The sequence below is a fragment of the Ursus arctos genome, unplaced genomic scaffold (assembly GCF_023065955.2).
Source record: "Ursus arctos isolate Adak ecotype North America unplaced genomic scaffold, UrsArc2.0 scaffold_34, whole genome shotgun sequence".
NCBI lineage: Eukaryota > Metazoa > Chordata > Mammalia > Carnivora > Ursidae > Ursus > Ursus arctos.
The window spans coordinates 4,257,332-4,277,722 of NW_026623030.1; the positions used below are offsets into that span (position 1 = coordinate 4,257,332).

Sequence of the window (20,391 nt, forward strand, 5' to 3'; positions counted from 1 at the left end):
TCTTACTGGATTAAGAAGTTGTGGTCCATATATACAATGGAATATTACTCAGCTATCAGAAAGAACGAGTTCTCAACATTTGCTACAACATGGACGGCACTGGAGGAGATAATGCTAAGTGAAATAAGTCAAGCAGAGAAAGACAACTATCATATGATTTCTCTCATCTATGGAACATAAGAACTAGGATGATCAGTAGGGGAAGAAAGGGATAAAGAAAGGGGGGGTAATCAGAAGGGGGAATGAAACATGAGAGACTATGGACTATGAGCAACAAACTGAGGACCTCAGAGGGGAGAGAGATGGGGGAATGGGATAGACCGGTGATGGGTAGTAAGGAGGGCACGTTTTGCATGGTGCACTGGGTGTTATACACAACTAATGAATCATCGAGCCTTACATCGGAAACCAGGGATGTACTGTATGGTGACTAACATAATAAAAAATCATTAAAAAAAAAAAAAAAAAGAGCTGTTGTCTTAAGTTCTTTTTTTGGGGGGGGGGTTGTTCTTTACCAGCATATAGAAATATAACTGATTTTTGTATATTGATCTTGTATCTTGCAATCTTGAAGTCATTTAGCCTAGAAACTTTAGTACAGGGTTAAAGAGAGATGGCAAGAGCTGACATCCTTGTCTTGTTCTTGTTCATTTTCCTTAGGGGGAGAACATCCAGTCTTTTACCAGTATGATCTTAGTTGTGTGGTTTTTCAAAGATGTCCTTTTATTATATTGAGGGAGTTCCATTCTATTCCCAGTTTGTTATTTGTTTAGGTCATGAATGGGTGCTAGATTCAATTACGGGGTATGTTTTTATTCTACTGATGTAGTATATTACATCAGCTGATTTCCATATGTTGAACCAACCTTGTATTTCTGGGACAAATCTCAGTCGCTGTGCATGATTTAAAAAAAAATGTTGTAGTTTTGAGGATTTCTGTGTCCTTATTTGTAAGAAATGGTGTAGTTTTCTTTTCTGTGATATCTTTGCCTGCTTTTGGTATCCTGATGATACTGGCCTCTGAGAATGAGTTGGGAAATGTTCCCTATTTTTTTTTCTTTAAAGATTTTATTTTTATGTAATCTCTACACCCAATGTGGAGTTTGAACCTACAACCCTGAGATCAAGAGTTGCATGCTCCACTGACTTGGCCAGCCTGGTGCTCCCTCTCCTATTTTTTATGAGTTTATGAAGAATTGTCATTAATTCTTTAATTGGTTGGTAGAATAAATTAGTAAAGCCGCCTGGGCTTTTCTTTGTAGGTTATTGTTTGATTACTAATTCAAACTCTTCACTTGTTATAGGTCTATTCAGATTGTCTATTTCTTCTTGTGTTAGTTTTGATAGTTTCTATCTTTCTAGGAGTTTCTCCATTTCATTTAAGTTATCTAATTTATTGGCACACAATTATATACAATACCTTCATCCTTTTTATTTTTGTAGTCAGTAGTAACACCCTTCTTTCATTTCTGATTGTCTTTATTCATATTGCAATTACCCTTTAATACAACTTCATGTCCTGTTGTTTTCAAAAAACATGCCATCTGAACGATTTTTCCATAGTATTTCAGCTGTCATTGATGTTAATTAGGGGCTACAAAATCAACAGCTTATTTCCTCAACACTTCCTTTTTGAGGCAGTTGGGTAAATGCTACAACAGATATCTCTGGACATGATAGAATCCCTGGGTCCGACAATATCACTGAACACCTTTCCTCAAGAAGTTCATGGTGAATTACGTTCCAGCCTAGAGTCTGAAAGCCCTCATACCTGCTTGCATTCTCTCTGCTAACCAGAAAGTGTGAGCATGGGCCCCAGGCCTGTTAGCCCCTCCTTTGTGCAATGTCTTCTGCTGTTCTTCCTACTGGTAGTCCTAGGTTATAGAAAGGTAGATAGGGACACCAGGGTCTACAAATCCTGAACTCTTTCCCTCTGTACCCATATACAGAACTGGGAAAACCCAGAAACTCCTGGTTCTGCTCCATGAAACCAAAGGGCCTGCTCCGCATTCTTCTGATGCCCTACAGCAGGGCAAAACATCCACCTCTGGATGTAGCTTGATGTTCTAGAATCCCTAAGTTAGTGCTTCCCAAAATCCTTTCTAGAATTTTTAGACTCTTGTGTAATTATGGTTTTATAAAATACAATAAGAATATCATAGCAATGTCAAACTGCCATATAAGCTTCTGACTACTTGATCGCTTTCTAAGCTCAATACCAAGGCATGAACCTCACTTTGCTTAGCACTGCCCTAGCTCAGGCTGTATCACTCTATGCCTGAGACTTCTTTGAAAGCCCTCGGAAGTCTCCCCACCTTCTGCCTCTACCTGACATCCCAGTCAGGGCTCTTAAGGCTAGGGACCCACTGAAAACTACACTTCCCAGCCTGTGTAGGCCTGTACCAGGGGTCACCCAGTACCCCTAGGAGCACCAGGCTATGAATCTATAGCAGCTGTCCCGTAGATCCAGATATCTGCTGAGGAAGAGCACAGCTGGCCAGAGATGCCCCACTTACAAATAGGCTCCATCCTAGGTTCTGCCTGCACAGACCAACTTGGACCCCCACCCCCCCGCCCGGCCCTGCCCCCTCCCTTTTACTGATGCACAGCCCTAAGGCAGGGTGGAGTAGAGGACCCACCCACAGGTTCAACTAGGACAGTCACCCCGCACCTGGGAGGCTAGCATTAGGCCCCTGACTCACCTAACACTCTTGGCAGAGAAGTACCAGTCAGGTTGCAGAGATCAAACTGCCAAACCACCATGTGGTATAATGAAGGAGTAACAGCAGGAACTGATATGTGCTGCTCACGGTGAGACCAGGATCAAGATATAGTTTTATAGGCACTCCCTTCCTCTTCAGTCCTCAAGATGTATCTCCTATGAGTTAGGTGCTCCTCAGAGAGCCATTCTGCCTAAGGCGGAGATGGGCTGAGAAAGACTATGTGTCTTGCTTAAGATCACCCACCACAAAGTGGGGAATTAGGACAACCTCAGAGTGTATGGCTCTGAGTGCTACTCCTAACTATGCATGACACTGTGCCCCCAAAGGAAGACCTCCACTGATGGGTGATTTAAAGGGTTACAAGAAACAGCCATATCAAGGAAGCTGCAATTTTGGGCACCTGGGTGGCTCAGTTGGTTAAGCAACTGCCTTTGGCTCAGGTTTGGATCCCAGGGTCCTGGTATCGAGCCCCATATTGGGCTCCCTGCTTGGTGGGAAGCCTGCTTCTCCCTCTCTCTCTGCTTGTGCTCTCTTGTTTTCTTTGTCAAATAAATAAAATCTTAAAAAAAAAAAAGCTGCATTTTCTGTAAAGCTTTTATTAAAGATACTGTGCTTTAGTTTATTCTGTTTTCCCCATATGAGGATCCAACCATAACTCCTTAGAATTTAGCACCAGGCTCTTAGAGTCTTACCAAATGTTCCTAACTGCCTTAAAAGCAGGAAACTCAGCCCTAAGTGAATGCTCATTCACTGCGATTTTCAAGTGAATGACAAACTTGCTGTTCCCTTATTCTATAGTTGTTCCTGGAGCTGTAAGTATGGCTGAAAGGTCCTGTGAGACCTTAGGGAACAGCTGCGGAGGAACCAGATCATGCTGTCAGACTTTGCTTTCTAGCAGCCTACTTCAAGGGGTATCCCATGTGCTTCCCCAATCAGGGTTTGTATTCCCCAAGAGACAGAAAATAGTATGACAAAGGTCACAGAAACCTATTAGACAAATGGGGGGTGCCTTCCTCAACAAAAAGAAGGAATTTCTGTCTATGGTGCTCTTAGTTTCTCTAAGGTGGGGATTTAGTTTTCCTTATTTCTTTTCAGACCTCACTCCATTCCCAAACTGAGGTTTCAACATTCGAGTTAAGCCTGTAAAGTATCAGCCACTTCCTCTTGACAACTACCCCACAGCAGGACCTCTTGGGGGGAAATCTTGCTAGGTGCACACTGTCCTTACTGTCTGTCCTCTTATCACTAGATTCTCTTCCTTAAGTTCCACTTCCTTGCCTCTGCATCAGTCAGTTCCTCAGATGTAATGCTCTATTCAGCTGGGTCTTATCTGCTGTTGCTAATGCTCCCTGTGGCTTTTCAATTACAATGATTTTTATTTTCTTTTTTAAAAGTAATTTTTGAGGGACGCCTGGGTGGCTCCGCTGGTTAAGTGTCTGACTCTTGATTTCAGCTCAGGTCATGATCTCTGGGTTGTGAGATTGAGCCCTGTGGTGGGCTCCATGCTGGGCATGGAGCCTGCTTAAATTTCTCCCTCTCACCACTCCCTCTCTAAATGAATGAATGAATGAATGTAATTTTTGGGTATCTCCCTCTCCCCATTCCCTCTCTAAGTAAATAAATAAATGTATGTATGTATGTAATTTTTGGTTTATTTCCAAATCTATCTGGTCTTTCTTGATGGTACATTATTACTTTTGAGCCATAAATCACATACCACAAAACTCAATATTTTAAAGTACAAAATTCAGTAGTTTTTAGTGTATTTGTAAGGTTATGCAACCATCACCACTATCTAACACCAATGCATTTTCATAATCCCAAAAAGAAACTCCCAACCTCCCCTTCCCTCATCCCCGGTAACCACTAACCTACTTTCTGTCTCCATAGATTTGTCTATTCTGGACATTTCATATCAACAGAATCAAACAACACGTGGTCCTTTGGCTCCCTTCACTTAACATATAATGTTTTCAAAGCTTGTATGTGTGGCAGCACGTATAAGTACTCTACTCCTTTTTACTGCCACATAATATACTGAATGGGTATACCACATTTTGTTTATCCATTCATCAGTTGATAGACATTTGGGCTGTTTCTACTTTGTGGTTATTATGAGTTATACTGATGTGACCATTTGTATACAAATTTTTACATGAATGTATGTTTTCAGTTCTCTTGGGTATATATGTAGGTATGAAATCGCTGGGTCACATGGTAACTCTGTTTATAACTCTATCTTTCAGAAATTGCTAGATTGTGTTCTAAAGCAGCTGAACCATTTTATAATCTCACCAGCAATTTATGAGGGTTCTGTTTTCTTCCCATCCTCACCAACACTTAATATATATTTTTTAAGATTTATTTATTTATTTATTTATTTGACAGAGAGAGAGAGAGTGAGTGTGTGAGCGAGCACAGCAGGGGGAGTGGCAGGCAGAGGGAGAGGGAGAAGCAGGCTTTCTGCTGAGTGGGGACCCTGGGATCATGACCTGAGCTGAAGGCAGACGCTTAACTGACTGAGCCACCCAGGCGCCCCTCACCAACACTTACGACTTTTTGATTATAGCCATCCTAGTGGTATCTCATCGTGGTTTCCGATTTGCATTTCCCTGATGACTAATGACACTGAGAGTCTTTTTATGCGCTTATTGGTCATTTGTATATTTTTGGAGAAATTTCTATTCAAATCCTTTGTTCATTTTTTAATTGGATTACTAGTCTTTTTATTGTTGAATTGTAAGTTCTTTATATGTTTTGGATCCTAAATTTTTTAGTTGATTTTAGTTGTTTAGTTCTTTAGTTGCTTGTGCTTTAGGTATTGTATCTAAGAAAAAGTTTCCTAATCCAGGGTCATATAGATCTACATCTGTTTTCTTCTAAGAGTTTTAAAGTTTTAGCTCTTACATTTAGTTCTTTGACCCACTCTGAGTTAATTTTTTTTTTTTAAAGATTTTATTTATTTATTTGACAGAGACAGCCAGCGAGAGAGGGAACACAAGCAGGGGGAGTGGGAGAGGAAGAAGCAGGCTCCCAGCAGGGAGCCCAATGTGGGGTTTGATCCCAGGACCCTGGGATCACGCCCTGAGCCAAAGGCAGACGCTTAACAACTGCGACACCCAGGCACCCCAACTGAGTTAATTTTTGTATATGGGATGGTATATTAGACTTTCCTCACATTTTCTGTTCTATCTTTCAAATATCTTTGATTGTTTAAGCATATTTATTTTATAGTCTTTATCTGGCAATTCTCTGATCTATGATCAAATTTATAAAAAAGGTCTAAACCTGTTCATCATTATGTCTCCTGACATTTGTGTGTAATGTACTGTTTCTTCCTGCGTTTTGTTACTTTGGATTTTGAGCCTCTTTTCGGCAGTGCTTCAACAGTGGGACTGCTGTACATCTTGGGGTCAGGGAAATGTCCCTGGCAGGGGAGGTTTGCATTAGTTTTGCCAAGTGCCTCTGGGTGTTATTTAGGCCAAAATCTCCTTTTGTGTTCATTTCTTCGCTTGGTTTCCAGATGACCTGGGTAGTGTTAAACATCCCCAATCCACAGGAAGGCAGGTCTGTGTCTATACAGTCTGTTTTCCTAACCCTGAGGACTGGCTGAGACATTTCAACTTTTTGGCCATGTTCTCATGCTGCCCTTCAAGTTTTTTCTGTCCTCTCCCTCACTGGAGGTGTACTTTCTCAAGCAGCTTGACTTAATGGTAGTGTCTTAGTTCCAACCCCCTACATGGCTCAGGCCCAAGGCCCGGTCTTGAATCCGTGTGGCCATTACAACTCGAGGTCACCGCGTCAGTAAAACCCCCAGCCCAACACCCACAGTGTGGTCCTTCCCACTGCTCTGGTTTTGTTTAACACCCTTAGATTTTGGCTCCTGGGGACTTCCCTTACTTTCTCATGAACTGGTTACATGTTTTAGGGATATGTATTGCAGTTCACCCACCATTTCAAAGTACTGAGCAGCAGGAAAGTTTTCAGATCCCCCATACTGCTGGACAGAGAAACCGCTAGATAAAGAGATCACATGGAATATCTGTATACGAAAATAGGCATGATCACACTACAGAGTTGAATATAAGCTTACACCAGAATGGTAAAAACTTAACAAGGCAAGAAACAACAAATGTTGGAGAGGATATGGAGAAAGGGGAACCCTCTTACACTGTTGGTGGGAATGCAAGCTGGTACAGCCACTTTGGAAAACAGTATGGAGGTTCCTCAGAAAGTTAAAAATAGAGCTATCCTATGACCCAAAAATTGCACTACTGGGTATTTTCCCCAAAGATACAGATGTAGTGAAAAGAAGGGCCATATGCACCCCAATGTTCATAGCAGCAATGTCCACAGTAACCAAACTGTGGAAGGAGCCAAGACACCCTTCAACAGACAAATGGATAAAGAAGATGTGGTTCACATATACAACGAACTCAGCCATCAGAAAGGATGAACACCCACCACTTGCATCGACATGGATGGACCTGGAGAAGCTCATGCTAAGTGAAATAAGCGAAGCAGAGAAAGACAATTATCATATGGTTTCACTAATATGTGGAACATAAGGAATAGCACAGAGGACATTAGGGGAAGGAAGGGAAAACGGAAGGGGGTGCAAATTAGAGGGGGAGATGAACCATGAGAGACTATGGACTCCAGGAAACAATCTGAGGGTTTCAGAGGGGAGAGGGGTGGGGGGATGCATTGGCCCTGTGATGGGTATTAAGGAGGGCATGTGTTGAAACAAGCACTGGGTGTTAAACGCAAATAATGAATCATGGAACACTACATCAAAAACTAATGATGTACTACTGTATGGTGACTAACATAACATAAAAAAAAAAAAAAAAACCCAAAAAACCAAAAACAAAAACACAAGGTCCCACACCAAGGTCATAGATGCAGCAACTGACTTGAAGAGAGAGTCGCCCATGCTGGTTTCCAGAGGCTGTTCTCCAAGGAGAACAAATACTGATCAGATAAGCAATTCTGAGATCATGAGTCAAGTCCTGGGGACTGTACTATAGCTTGAGCTTCAAGACATCATCTACTGCAAGATCAGGTCTCATCACAAATGCTCCCTTCATTAAGCACCTGCTGGTTGTGTGGCTACCGAAGAGTCTGTGACCAATGTCCCTGAATCTGGCCGATAGTGGCAAAGGGCGGCTGAGCCCCTCTCGCCTCAAGGTGGAGTGTAACCCCAAGAGAACATCACTTAAGCCCTTGGCCTCTCCGTAGGAAGCTGGCCCAGCCCACCTCTAACTCCCTCAGCCCCCACCTCACTGGCTATGCAGTGAGCTCTGTGTTGTGGTGGGTTCATGGTCATGGGGGTGGGAATACGTTCCCCAAGAATCAGAAAAGTTCTGTGCCAACAAACATATCTGCTCTGGCCACAAGAGGACTCCTGCGATTCTAAGAAATAGACTACATCCTACATGGCTTGGCTGCTGTGTGCTAAGCAAGGTGCAGAGAATGGGTGAGTGGCATAGAGCCTGAAAGAGCTCAGAAACCTAATTTCATAAAAACCTCTCCTCTATCACTTTTATCTCAAGCTCCCAAATGCCTGGTCAATGTCTGAGGAGGCCATTACTTCCATGGTGCAACAGAATCAGTCAATCTCCTGCTCCTCTTCTGGGCAAACTCTGGGCTCTATTCAAATGACAACCTTATTCTCAGCATAGCCTCTGCACTGACCAGCCCTGGTGTCATTGCCTTCATTGTCCTTTATGCCTGTTCTGTGGCCCCCATGGCTCCTTCCCACCATCTTCCCACTTGAAAAAACTGCTCCTTTCTCCTTAGACCCAGAGGCTCCTGAGTACAGAGGGACCAGAGTCTGCTTCTACGTGGGAAGGCAGGCTGCTTGGTGGGAAAGCAGACACTGCACTACTGGCTGAAACTGCACCCTCCCTGGTCTCTCCGGGCCCCCACACAGCCACCACCTACCTTTCCACAGCTGTTGGAGTCACACTGGTCAAGGCAGGAGCACCTGGCGTGGCTTTGGACCGCTCAGTGAATCGGGAGTCAAATGCTTTCATGGGTTCAATCTTGGATGGGGTTGTTAACACGGAGGGTGACGATGCAGCAGGAGTAGAGGTAGCATTCACACTGGGGGTGGGGGGTGAAAAGATGGGAGAGCACGTCAAGCACAACCCATCAAGCATTTGGGAACCCCAGATTTGTGTTACTTGGAGCCAACTAAAAGGGGAACAAATATCAAAGTTATATAAACCCAATTCCAAGATGTAATCTAATACTCCTATTTCTTTAATATTTTCATGTGTTAAAATCTGGAAGTCTGGCTGAGAAGGCCACGAGCAAATGCACTCATATGTGCCCCACTGCATTGTTCTGAGAGCTTCTGGGCGTACCATGGGCCTAGAAAGTGGCTCTTACAACACTTTTTTTCTCACCATACAGCCATATATCCACAACCCGAATACAGCATCTCCACTCCAAACCACCAGCTTTTCCTGCTTCAACAAATGGTCTAATGAGAGAAGTCCCCACCCAGAGTCCTGAAGCCACTGTTTATTCCTGGCCTTCATCCTCAGACAAACACACTGTGGCCTGGGTGGCCCCCTCATCTTACCTTGGCAATTATGCATTCCTCATACTCTCCTCCAAGTGCACACCCCATAGCCCTTGTCTTCTCCACAGGAGAGGCCTAGGCTTGAGCCTGCAAGCTTTCCCCCATGCCTAAGCACATCACATGTGCTGAGTCCCAAAGCCACTGGGCCTCCTACTGACCACATCCACCTGCCTGGACCCCAGAGAAGACACCTGGCAGACATCTGGGAGCCCCCTCCTTCTCTCCTAGGACCTGCAGGGCCAACTGTTAAAATGTCTCACAGATCTGGAGCTGTCTGTCCTGCCCCAGATCCCCTTCCTAAGATGACTGGTGTAGCAATGCTCCTGCCCGTGCAGTGAGGGCCTAAGCCACTTCCAGTGCAGAATTGTCAAAAGGTGGGGCTGACCCTGCAGCAGGTGATGTGTCCCTGGCCAGTTCCCACCCTTAGGAGCACATCTTGGGACTGCATCTTTCCCCAGGAGGTAAAGTCCTTATGGTCCTGTGCATCAGAGACTCACCTGGACAAGTTCTCCCTCCCAAGCAGGCCCTCAGAAAAAAAATCAAGCATCTCTTTCTTTTTTTATTGAAGGAGCCGTGAAGTGTCAGTGGAACTGTGTCCAAATCTGAACTTTCCCCAGGGACAGGAGCAAGCCTTGGCATGCCCACTCACCTGTCCTTACTGACAGTATCACCAGCCGGCCTGGCGCCAGTTGTAGCCACAGGCTCTGTGGAGGGCTTCGAGGCGCCAAAGGAGTTGGGGGTACTGGAGTCCAGTGGCAGTAGCTGTGGATTGCTATGAGAGGAGAGCATGGTGCCCGCCAGGGAGCCCGAGAGTGGGATGCTGTTAAAGAATGCCGTGGAGAAGTCCCTGTTGTCAAGAACAAAAATCAGCCTGGGAAATTAAGACACCACATCAAGTACTTTCTATGTTTGAAGTAATTTTTTTCTTGGTCCAAAGATGAAGCATTTTTGTGGAAGAAAATGTGCAAAGTTACAGAAAAGTAAAAAGAAAACTAAAATTATGTCATATGCTAGGTGTAATTGAATCTAAGATGAACTGGTACTTTATGTACCATTAAGAAAGAAAAAATTACTTACCAAATGTAATTGTTAGATGCCACTTATAATAAAATGTACCCTGATTTCAGAGATGCTAAAAAGTGCAAACATGTGTCTCAGAACTCATGAAATGCAGCACACAGAGCAAAACTCTCTTTCATCATAGGCTGTATGGATATACCATAATTTACCTAACCAGCCTCTACTGAGGAATGCCAGGGCTGTCGCTCAGCTTTTTCTGTAACAAACACTGCTGTAACAGGAGGCAAGATACTGCAGTGCTAAGGCTAAGGGTCCCGGGCCAGTCCAGCCAGGTCTCACTCATTTGCTATACACAAGCTCTGGGACCTTGGGCACTGCAACCACTCTGTGCTTCAGGTTTCTAACTGCACAATGGAAAGTGACAGGAACCTCCCCATGAGGTCAGGACTAATGTGGTCAGTGTAGCACACACTGAGAACACACAGCAGCTGCTCAAAAATGCTCCCTATCTCAATCGTCACTGCACTAGTTGTTTCATATATTTCATGGGATAAATTCCGAGAAGTGTTATTGCAGCAGCAGATGGAATGTTCGTTAATGAGTTCTGCTTTAATAGTTCCAAAGTGCCTTTCTTGGAGGTTTAAATTCCAGCTATGTATGAGAGTGCTTATTGCCCCAAACCCTCACCAACAGTCTTACCAAATTTCTTGATACTTGACAATCTGTTGAAAAACAGTACCTTACTGTAGTTTTAATTTGCAATTATTTTGATGTGAGACTGAAATTTGTTCACATAGAAGCATTTGATTTCCTTTTTTGGTGAACGGCTTATATCCTTTGTATATTTTCTATCTGGTACTGGTCTTTATTATTTACTGCAAGACCATTTACATACCTAAAAAATTCCTTATATGAGCAAGAAGTATTTTCCCTAGGATTTTTTTTTTAAGATTTTATTTTTAAGTAATCTTTACAACGATCATGGAGCTTGAGTTCGCAACCCCTAGATTAAGAGCTGCGTAATTTTCTGACTGAGCCAGCCAGGCGCCCCTAAGATGCTGTGTTTTGACTATTTATGGTACAATTTTCCTTGCCCCCAAAACATTATTTTTGTGTAGTCTGAATTTTATGCCATTTTTAAAAATGACTTTTAACCCGACCATAAAAATATTCTTCTAAAATTTTAAACAACAAAAAAGCTAAATATTAAAAAAAAAAAATCGCTGAGCTGTTCAGAATGTATCTAATTTTAAGTTGTGAGGTAGGGATCCAACTTTGTTTCTAGAGGGTAGGTAGTCCTGACTCCCATTTATTAGACTGGCTGATGTTTCATCACTGATGCAAAATGCACCTTTAAAATTCCCATAAACATTTGGGCTTACTTCTGGATTTTCCATTGTATCCCACTCCTCCGTTCATGTGTTAGCATCCATTTTATTATAGTTTGTAAGTTTTAATTTCTGGTGGAGCTAGTCTTCTCTGATTTTCTTTTTCAGAAATATTTTAGCTATTCTTATTTATTTTTCCACGTAAATTTAGAATCAGCCTAATTTTGAAAACTGTTAGTTATTTGTATGGGCTCATGTTGAGAGCAATCTATCATCTTATGATGTTGAGTCATCTAGGGAAAACATGGGTATGCATTTCTAGTTTTTTTGAATTTTCTTTTAGTTCTCTCAGTATTAAATTTTTCTTCATAATGATCTACATTTCTTGTTACATTCTAGGTATTGCATTTGTGAAAGTGATTTCTTCCTTTACATCTTCTAAAGGTGGTTGCTGCTACTTGATCGGTTGTATCCAGTCATCTTATTGTCTTCTTTTATTATCTACGGCAGTTTTCCCAGTTGATTCTCTTGTAGATAATACCGTCTTTAAATAATGTTACATTTTACCACCTCCCTTCCAATTTATTCTTTCTCTTGACTAACTATATGAGCTAGGACCTCCAGAACAATGTTAAAGTATAGTCAACAAGTGAGGACACTTGTTTAGTTTTTGAATTTACTTTAAAAAAAGGTAGTTTTTATCAAATTAAGGAAGTATCCATCTATTCATATTTAACTAAATTTTAAATCAGAACAATGTTGAATTTAGTAAAAATGTCTCCTAAGCATTTGTGGAGATGATCATGTATTCTTTTGATCTTCTGACATATAGAAGGAAATTAAGTTTCCCCAAATCTGAACCATCTTGCTTCCCTGAAATAAACCTTACTATGGTCATAGTGTATTAGCAATGTAACACACTATAAGCTTCTGTTACTATTTTCAGCATTTTTGCACTGACGTTCAGAAATGAGACTGATCAGGCATTTACTAATGTTCCATCTTTGTCATGTTTTTGATGTAAATATTATGTCCATTCCAAAAAAAGGTTTTCCAAGTTTTCCTTTTTTTTCTATGCACTGGTGTATTTTTAATAGTATTAGAATGATCAGAACAAAAACTTTACTAGAATTTCCCTGTGGGGGCGCCTGGGTGGCTCAGTCCTTAAGCGTCTTCCTTTGGATCAGGGCGTGATCCCGGAGTTCTGGGATCGAGCCCCACATCAGGCTCCTATGCTGGGAGCCTGCTTCTTCCTCTCCCACTCCCCTTGCTTGTGTTCCCTCTCTCGCTGGCTGTCTCTCTCTCTGTAAAATAAATAAATAAAATCTTTTTTTTTTTTTTAAAGATTTTATTTATTTGACAGAGAGACAGCCAGCCAGCGAGAGAGGGAACACAAGCAGGGGGAGTGGGAGAGGAAGAAGCAGGCTCATAGCGGAAGAGCCTGATGTGGGGCTCGATCCCATAACGGCAGGATCACGCCCTGAGCCGAAGGCAGACGCTTAACCGCTGTGCCACCCAGGCACCCCGAAATAAATAAATAAAATCTTAAAAAAAAAAAAAAAAAAAAGAATTTCCCTGGGATACCTTCTTAGTCTGGTGGCTTTTGGTAGGTTAGCTCTGTGATAGTGTCCTCTATTTCTTCTATAATAATTCAGGTGTGTAGATTTTCTTCAGTTTTTATAATTTTATTTTCCTCAAAATCATCTACTTTCAAATTTATTTGCACAGAATCCAGTAAAGAAGTCTTTCAAACCTTTGACTCATTCTTTATCTGTGATTATTTCCATTTAAAATACTTGTGCTTTTTCTTTTCTTGCTTGATTAGCTAAGCTAATCATTACCTATTCTGTTGCTACTTGTTTTAACATGAGAATCAAGAGGGCAAAAATGCCTTTAAGACCAAAAGAATCAAGTTCTGGTGCCAGAAATATGTGCCCTGTGGCAGAAAGTTGGTTTAAGGTCAGGTAGAAAGCCACCTACCCACCTCTGTCTCCTCATCAAGTAAGGCCCGAAAGGATCCATAGGAGAAAAGTACCACCATCATCATCACCTCCGGGACCCTCACTCCCACAAGCCCGTCAGTGTTCAAAGCACTAGTAGGTTAACAATGGGAAAAAGCCTTGATCAAAGGAAACCCACTCTCCGGGAAGAGTCAGGAGACTTGGTTCTGGCTCCATCTGGTCAGGTCTCTAAACTCCAGGGCCTCAGAACCTACACACTCTTAACATGAGGAGGTCAGATCAGCATATCATATGACTGAAGGTCTCTTCAGACTTCAAGGAAGATTTAGGACAGCTCACAGACGAACAACTGCAAAATGCAGAGGACTACTGCGTGTGTGGTGCCCTAAGCAGACTGGTTGAATGAGTATAAAATCAGAATGAATCACTTTGACAGTGGGGGTCTATTTCTCTCATGCAGGGCCTTATCATCTTTTGAATCGACATACACTGTTTTGGGGAGAATGACCAATATAAAAGCAAGCCTGACTACAGATGCTGAGACAACAGCAAATGGTGACTGAGTCCACTTTCCCCCTTCTTTGCCCCCCTCAGGGAAATGTGCCTTAGAGCCCTATTCTCTGACCAGCAATTTCACTTCTGGGAAGTATTCTGAGGTAACAGTCACGGGTGTGCTCAAAGACTCATTTACAATCACAAAACACTGGACACAAACTGCAAGTCCACAGTTAAGGGGCTGGTCAAGTAAATCATGGTGCATTCACAGCCTGGGAACCTGGACAATCAGCAAGCCAATGCTTCAGAGGACTATTTATTAAAAAGGATGCAAGGTCAAGATACAGGAACAAGTGGGGGAAAAAAGACCAGAGATACAGATGCCGAAATGTTAACAGTAATTATATCTCAAGAGACTGGATTATGGGTAATGTTTATGTCCTTCTTTGGGTTTTTACTATTCAACCATGTGTATATAGAAGGCTATAAAAGGGAAAAATGAAACAGAAAAAAATCAGTCCGACTTTTCTCCCTGGTGTCTTCAATGCCCCACAAACAATGAAGCAGAGCTGGCCATGTGGACACACTGGCCCTGTGAAGGCGCCCTTGCCCTCTGGCTTGTCACGGGCTCCTCCCTGCCCACCTTCTGCATGAGTCAAATGTGCATAAGGGCTCTGCAGGAAGCATAGGGCTTTGGGGCTGGTGGGAAGCTTGTCTCAACTCCCCCATTTCCAGATTCTATGGGTCAGGTTGGCCCAAGAGCCTGTGAAGACCCGGATTATGAAAGTGTTAACTGATGAAAGTAGAGAGGAAGACCTCCCAGATAAGGCCACAGAAAGTTTGGTGAGTGAACAAGTACCCGGTGTCCAGCTGTGCTATGCAGAGAGGCGTGATTCTTCTGCGACCATCTGCTGTCCGAGTCTCAACTTGTTTCTTCAAAAGATTCTGGCAAAACAGAGTGACATATATGAAGAGAAAATTCTCTGCCAAGTATTTCCACATATCAAAAAATAAGGCTTCCAAGGAAATGAATTTTAATTTCCCTTTCTATGGCCTTTTTGGTCCAACTAAACTGAGCCACTGAGTCAAAAAAACAAGCATTTTTGTCAGGTGCGTGCTCAACTTCCTGCACAGTAAAGCAGCAAGGACAGAAAGTTCCGGCACCTTGCTGCAGCACCTTGCTCTCCATTACCAGCACTGCAGGCCCGGCCAGGCTTCCTGGGAAGTGAACAGGTGCCAGTCTGGTCACTCCTGCCCAGCAGCTATGGGGCTCATTGAAGGAACAAATGAAGGAAACTTGCATCTTCAAGCCACTCATGTCTCTAAGCTGTGATCCACAGATCTCTCATCAGAGCCATTTGTTCCACTGAAGGCTCATAAAATCAAAGGTTCCTAGTCACACATTGTGTCTCAATTACCTTGGGAGGTTTGTTACCCTGCATAAGCTCCTCGAGATGGTTTAAGCTCCCCAGGTAATCCTGACATTTCCTGCTCTGTTCCTGCCCCATGTCCACCCCTACCCCAGAGTGAGACATGGGCTTCCACAGGAAGAAGCAGGGAGTCCACAGACATCTCCTTAAGGACAGAACCTGAAATCTATTGTTCTCAGTATCGAGAATTTCCTAGAAAGGCTAAAAGTGAGGTCTGGAAGTTCCCACAAGAGATGACCTCCTCAAGAGCTTCTTGGGACAAAGAGGCTTTTGACAAAGTGCTTTAGACTCCATTACTACCTCATGCAGCTGATGGCAATAGGGCCAGGTAGCCCCAAACTGGCTCACTCCTGGGTCCTGTTCTAGGCACAGCATACACTTGCCTCCCTACAACTTGTGTCTGTGCTCTGTTCAGTAGACTGCATCCTCCCCTTGCTCTGTCCCTGGGTATGTACCCATGTCCTCAGTGCAATGGGGCCGAACCCTTACCTTCCTAATGTCTTCTAGACTTTCCCCGTTGACGACACCAGCAACTGAGGCAGCTGAGCTCGTCTCTCTGGCCGAGGCACTCTTCTGGTCTAGCTGCTGTTGTTGCTGCCTGCGTTGGTATTTGAGCATCTCTGGGTTCTCAATGACTGCTGTGGAGAGCTGGGCCTCAGTCATGATGGCCAAGCTCTTGCCATATGTGGACTGGTGAATGCGGCTCTAGGGGAAGCAGAAAAAAGTGCAACAGACCAGCTGTAAGCAGCAAAGTGGTGCCTAGTGCCCACCGTGGGCGAGCTGCATGTTGGCTCTCCTGAGTCTAAGAGTAGAAAGAGTCCTAGGCAGTGGTCCCAGGGCTCTGGGTGCCAGCTCTCCCTCACCTCCCGCCCTATTCTACCTGTGGCTGACTAGATGACTCTGGAGAAGTCTTACACACTCTCTAAATGTTTACAGCCTCTTGTGTATCTAGAGCCAGGGATGAAAGTGAATGAGTAACTGATCAAATACCTACCACGTGGTCTGGTGCAGAATGAATGACAATGAACATTTGCTGAACTAAAATTAAGACAGTCAAATTGCTAACGTAAGGTTCTTAAATCACTCCAAGGACCCCACTTTTTGGGAATCAGATGCTAAAATCCAGAGCCTCCTTTCACTGTTCTTGTCTGCAGTCATCAGCCCCGTGTGCTTGTAAGTTGCCATGGGGCTGCTGACAGTGTCTTAGAGTAAGAGAAGGCCTGGCACAACAGATCTAGAGAAATCTTTTTTTGCCCCTGCTGCCCCACAACATGTCCTGACCCTTCTGAGCAGGGCCCCTCCCTTCACCTTCCCAGGTCTCATTAGTTCCATGTGACAAGCTAGATAGGACCCCACGGGGGCAGGGACATGTGTGTCCCCAGCACATCAGAGTGACTGGTGTGATGAGAAGCAGATTCATACAAGGATGTGCTAACGACCAACGGAGGCCAATAGTACATATGCCTCATAGCAGAGGATACTGGGCAGGGGGAGGTGATGACTTGGGACCCATTTCTGCAGGGCCTGGTGTGCTATATGTGGCCAGGAACCTCCCTCCCTTGCAACCTGTCCCTTCTCCCCTCAATCCCTCCCCTGGAATCTGGAGGCAGAATTTAGAGTTTGGCAGATGTTTACCTATGTTTCTTAAACATGGGGTCCCTGCCTGCCATCTGGGAAATGGTAAGCTAGACAGTATTATTTTGTAGTCCCGCCACCCCTGCCGGCCCAACCAGGACTCAACAAGGGGGAGGGGAGTGCACAGCGATCCCAGGATACCTGACAACAGTGGCAGGGTAGAAAGAAGACCTGAGGCCATTGAGACACTCATCCCTTCACCGGCCAGTGACTCCTGGGAGCAAGCCATTCTAGGTATGTCAACAAGGCAGGCCAGTGACTCCTGGGGAGCAAGCCATGCTAGGTATGTCAACAAGGCAGACCCCTACCCCCAAGGGGTTTACACCATAATGGGAGGTCCTACTGCTTATGAGGGAGCCTCTACCAGTAATTGTACCTTAAAGGGGAGAGCCGCCCACCTGCTTTGGGCTTTCATAAGGCTTCTTTCAGACAAATGAATACATTTCACTAAGCGTCATCAAAAGCCCATCTATAGAAATGTCTGCTTTCTAACTCTATGGTCCATTAAGCAGGGCCTTTCCCAAAGTCCTTGAAGAAGAAGAGCATATGGGCCACCCTGTCCCCAGCAAAGCACAGAGGGGAAGAGGCCTATGAGCATGGCTCATGGTTCTGTTCTCATACCTAAGGGTCATGTATGGTCTCTGCAAAGAGCCACGCTATTTTCTGAGGCTTAGTTACCGCACTGATAAAATGAATGAGCCCTGCCCTGAAGGATTTTGTATAATTCATATGAAATAATACATGCAAAATGCATGGCCTAGGGTCTGGCATGCAATAAGTGCTAAGAAATGACCAATATTACTGTTACAGTTGCTGCTCCGTGGCAACTATGTCTCTACAAGACAAAGAGGAAAGTGACATGAGCAGGGACGCTTGCGAGTCACTCCCGCTATCTCCCAGGGTGAAAACCTTCCAGTGTGCGGCTAATTATAAGCTCAAGAAAAGATGCCCAACTTGTTTTCTTAGTTCCAGAACTGATTTCTGACATGAGTAAGAGTCTCATCTTCAATTTATTTTGTAAAGAAAATAAGCATTATGAACTATAAAGGACAAATACCCAATAATACTTTAAGACACAGTGTGTCTGTGTATATCCTAAGAGGAGAGTCCAATCGAAGGGGCCTCTCAGAGCTATGGTGGCTATTTCTGTGGCCTGAGAGCAAGTGCAGCACTCATGCCACTAGCTGAAGGCGTATTATGCTCTTACCTTCTCTTCCTCACTCAAGGGGTCTCCGAGCTCATCCTGGGAGAAATCTAGGAATGCCACAGAGCCATCCATGGAGCACACCAAGATGCCCAGCCCGTTCAGAGTCCTGAAAGAGATGGCTATTAGCAGCCAGGGGAGCAAGTGCCTATGGGGCTTACCCACACCTCCAAGGCTAGAGATGTGGTTGGCATGCAGGACTTTATGTAGATGCCAGAAACCCCTTCATTCCCTTCTGTGGCATTCCCTGGTAGGGTGGGGGCACGGGAGACAATCACGCCCTAGCAGGTTCTGGTGTCCTTTAGTTCTAATTCTAAGCATATGTACAAAGTATATCTCATCTTGTATTTTGTAAGAATTTCATTTTTATTTGTTTTTGAAACCACTTTTAAAAGAAACATTAAGTATACATCTGAATGAGGTCACTGAGAAGCAGAAAACGTGTCTGTACACTTGTGCTAAACTGGTTCATTCAATGACAAAGTGAAGCGAAACCAGAATCAAAGCACTCTCCATCTCCCAAAGACCAGTTTGCCTAAGAAGTATTTTCCAGGGGCAAATGCCAACAAAGCAAGGAGCACAGGAGCAGACACTCTCCCAATGGCAGGCCCAAGCTGCCCTTTTCTGAATCGTGTGCAAAGAGCACCCCAGGGGTCTGCTCTGGCTGCCACACCTTGGGCGGTGGTGGGGGGAATTCCTGGCAGCCCGAGCCTAATCATATCCAGAGGCCTCGTGTTCCAACGTGTGGCTTCTCTTTTCCTAGCCTGGGCATTGTAAGAAGAATCCACCTTACCAGGAAATATCCATGATGGATTTGTCGAATAGCTCATGGATGACAACCAAAGGCCGTTTCAGACATGTGAGCTGGAAGGAAAGAAGCAGGAAAGGTTAATGAAATGAATGAAAACGGCTTTCTGTCCACATAGCTCACCAACAGTCCTAGAAGCCTTGGTCTGAGTTTAATTGATATATAGGGCATATCTGACTCTATTCAAACAGCAACCAGCAAGATCCCAAACTGTGGAAACCAAAACCCGCCAAAATAGGCATTTTAGTGTGGCACCTGTCTGAAGGGCTCACTGTGGTCTGGCAGGGGAGATGGCTTTATACATAGACAACCAAGAATGGAGAAGGGGATTCTAGAAAGGCCATGACCTGGGCAGAGGTCTACAAGCACGGGTAGGGTGCCAAGCCCTGGGCAGAAAATGAGGCAGCACAAGTAGCACCCAGAAGAGGAAAACCACCTCGGAGAGAAGCCAGCACACCTTCTCTGGGCCCAAGGAGTTCAGGTACATAGTGATGCAAAGCTCGGTGTAACTGGCTACATACATCACATGGGCTCATTCTACAAAGTGTGTGCGGATAGTCCAGCAACACCACAGTTTAAGTTGCCTTGAATTCAGACCCAGAGTTAACCACTATAACACTTATTTTCTCTTGGTCTATCTTTTGCAAATATTTTATTCTTAGTCACATGACTGTGCTTGCTTGTTCATTTAATACATAGTAAGTATGTCACTGAACACCATAAAAAACTCTCTTTGATGACTGCACAACATTCACTACATGCATACTTGTATCTAGTCACTCAAAGGTTGGGCTGTGTGCCGTCTCCACATCCCCACAGTTCACATGCTAGTGTCTGACCATGCTGCTGACAGGTCCAGGGGCCACACAGCATGGTGGGCTGGGAGGGAACACCTTCTGCATGGCTCGTATCAGGTGCTGCTTCTGTGCGGAATAGCTGCTGCAGCTACCCTAGTCCTGAGGACAGGGAATCTAAGCTACCTGGAATCCACAAGAAGAATCATGCCCCTCACCTAATTCCACTTCCAGAAAAAAATAGCCCTATCTCTCCTCCCAAAAATGTGCCTACAGACCACTCAGAAATCTGGAACCCGTGTGAACACCTGACCTCAGCATTCTAAGAAAATGAGGAAATGATCAGTGATGTTTTGGTCAAAGTGCCACAAATGGACCCCCAGGCCAGAAGGAGCCCAGGA

The 20,391-nt window shown here is 44.1% G+C and overlaps 1 protein-coding gene across 8 annotated transcripts in view; it reads right to left on the reverse strand.

Moving 5' to 3' along the window:
- The window catches only part of LOC113245911 (protein HIRA), an 88,130-nt gene that overhangs the window by 32,831 nt on the left and 34,908 nt on the right, over positions 1 to 20,391 (reverse strand). For all 8 annotated transcript variants that reach the window (XM_026486261.4, XM_026486260.4, XM_044379503.3 and 5 more), the window contains 6 exons: positions 19,182 to 19,252; positions 18,392 to 18,497; positions 16,039 to 16,254; positions 14,979 to 15,064; positions 9,965 to 10,162; positions 8,670 to 8,831 (listed from right to left, as the gene is read on the reverse strand). In XM_026486261.4, the coding sequence (XP_026342046.1) occupies positions 8,670 to 8,831; positions 9,965 to 10,162; positions 14,979 to 15,064; positions 16,039 to 16,254; positions 18,392 to 18,497; positions 19,182 to 19,252 (839 nt within the window). The remainder of the gene's footprint in view (positions 1 to 8,669; positions 8,832 to 9,964; positions 10,163 to 14,978; positions 15,065 to 16,038; positions 16,255 to 18,391; positions 18,498 to 19,181; positions 19,253 to 20,391) is intronic.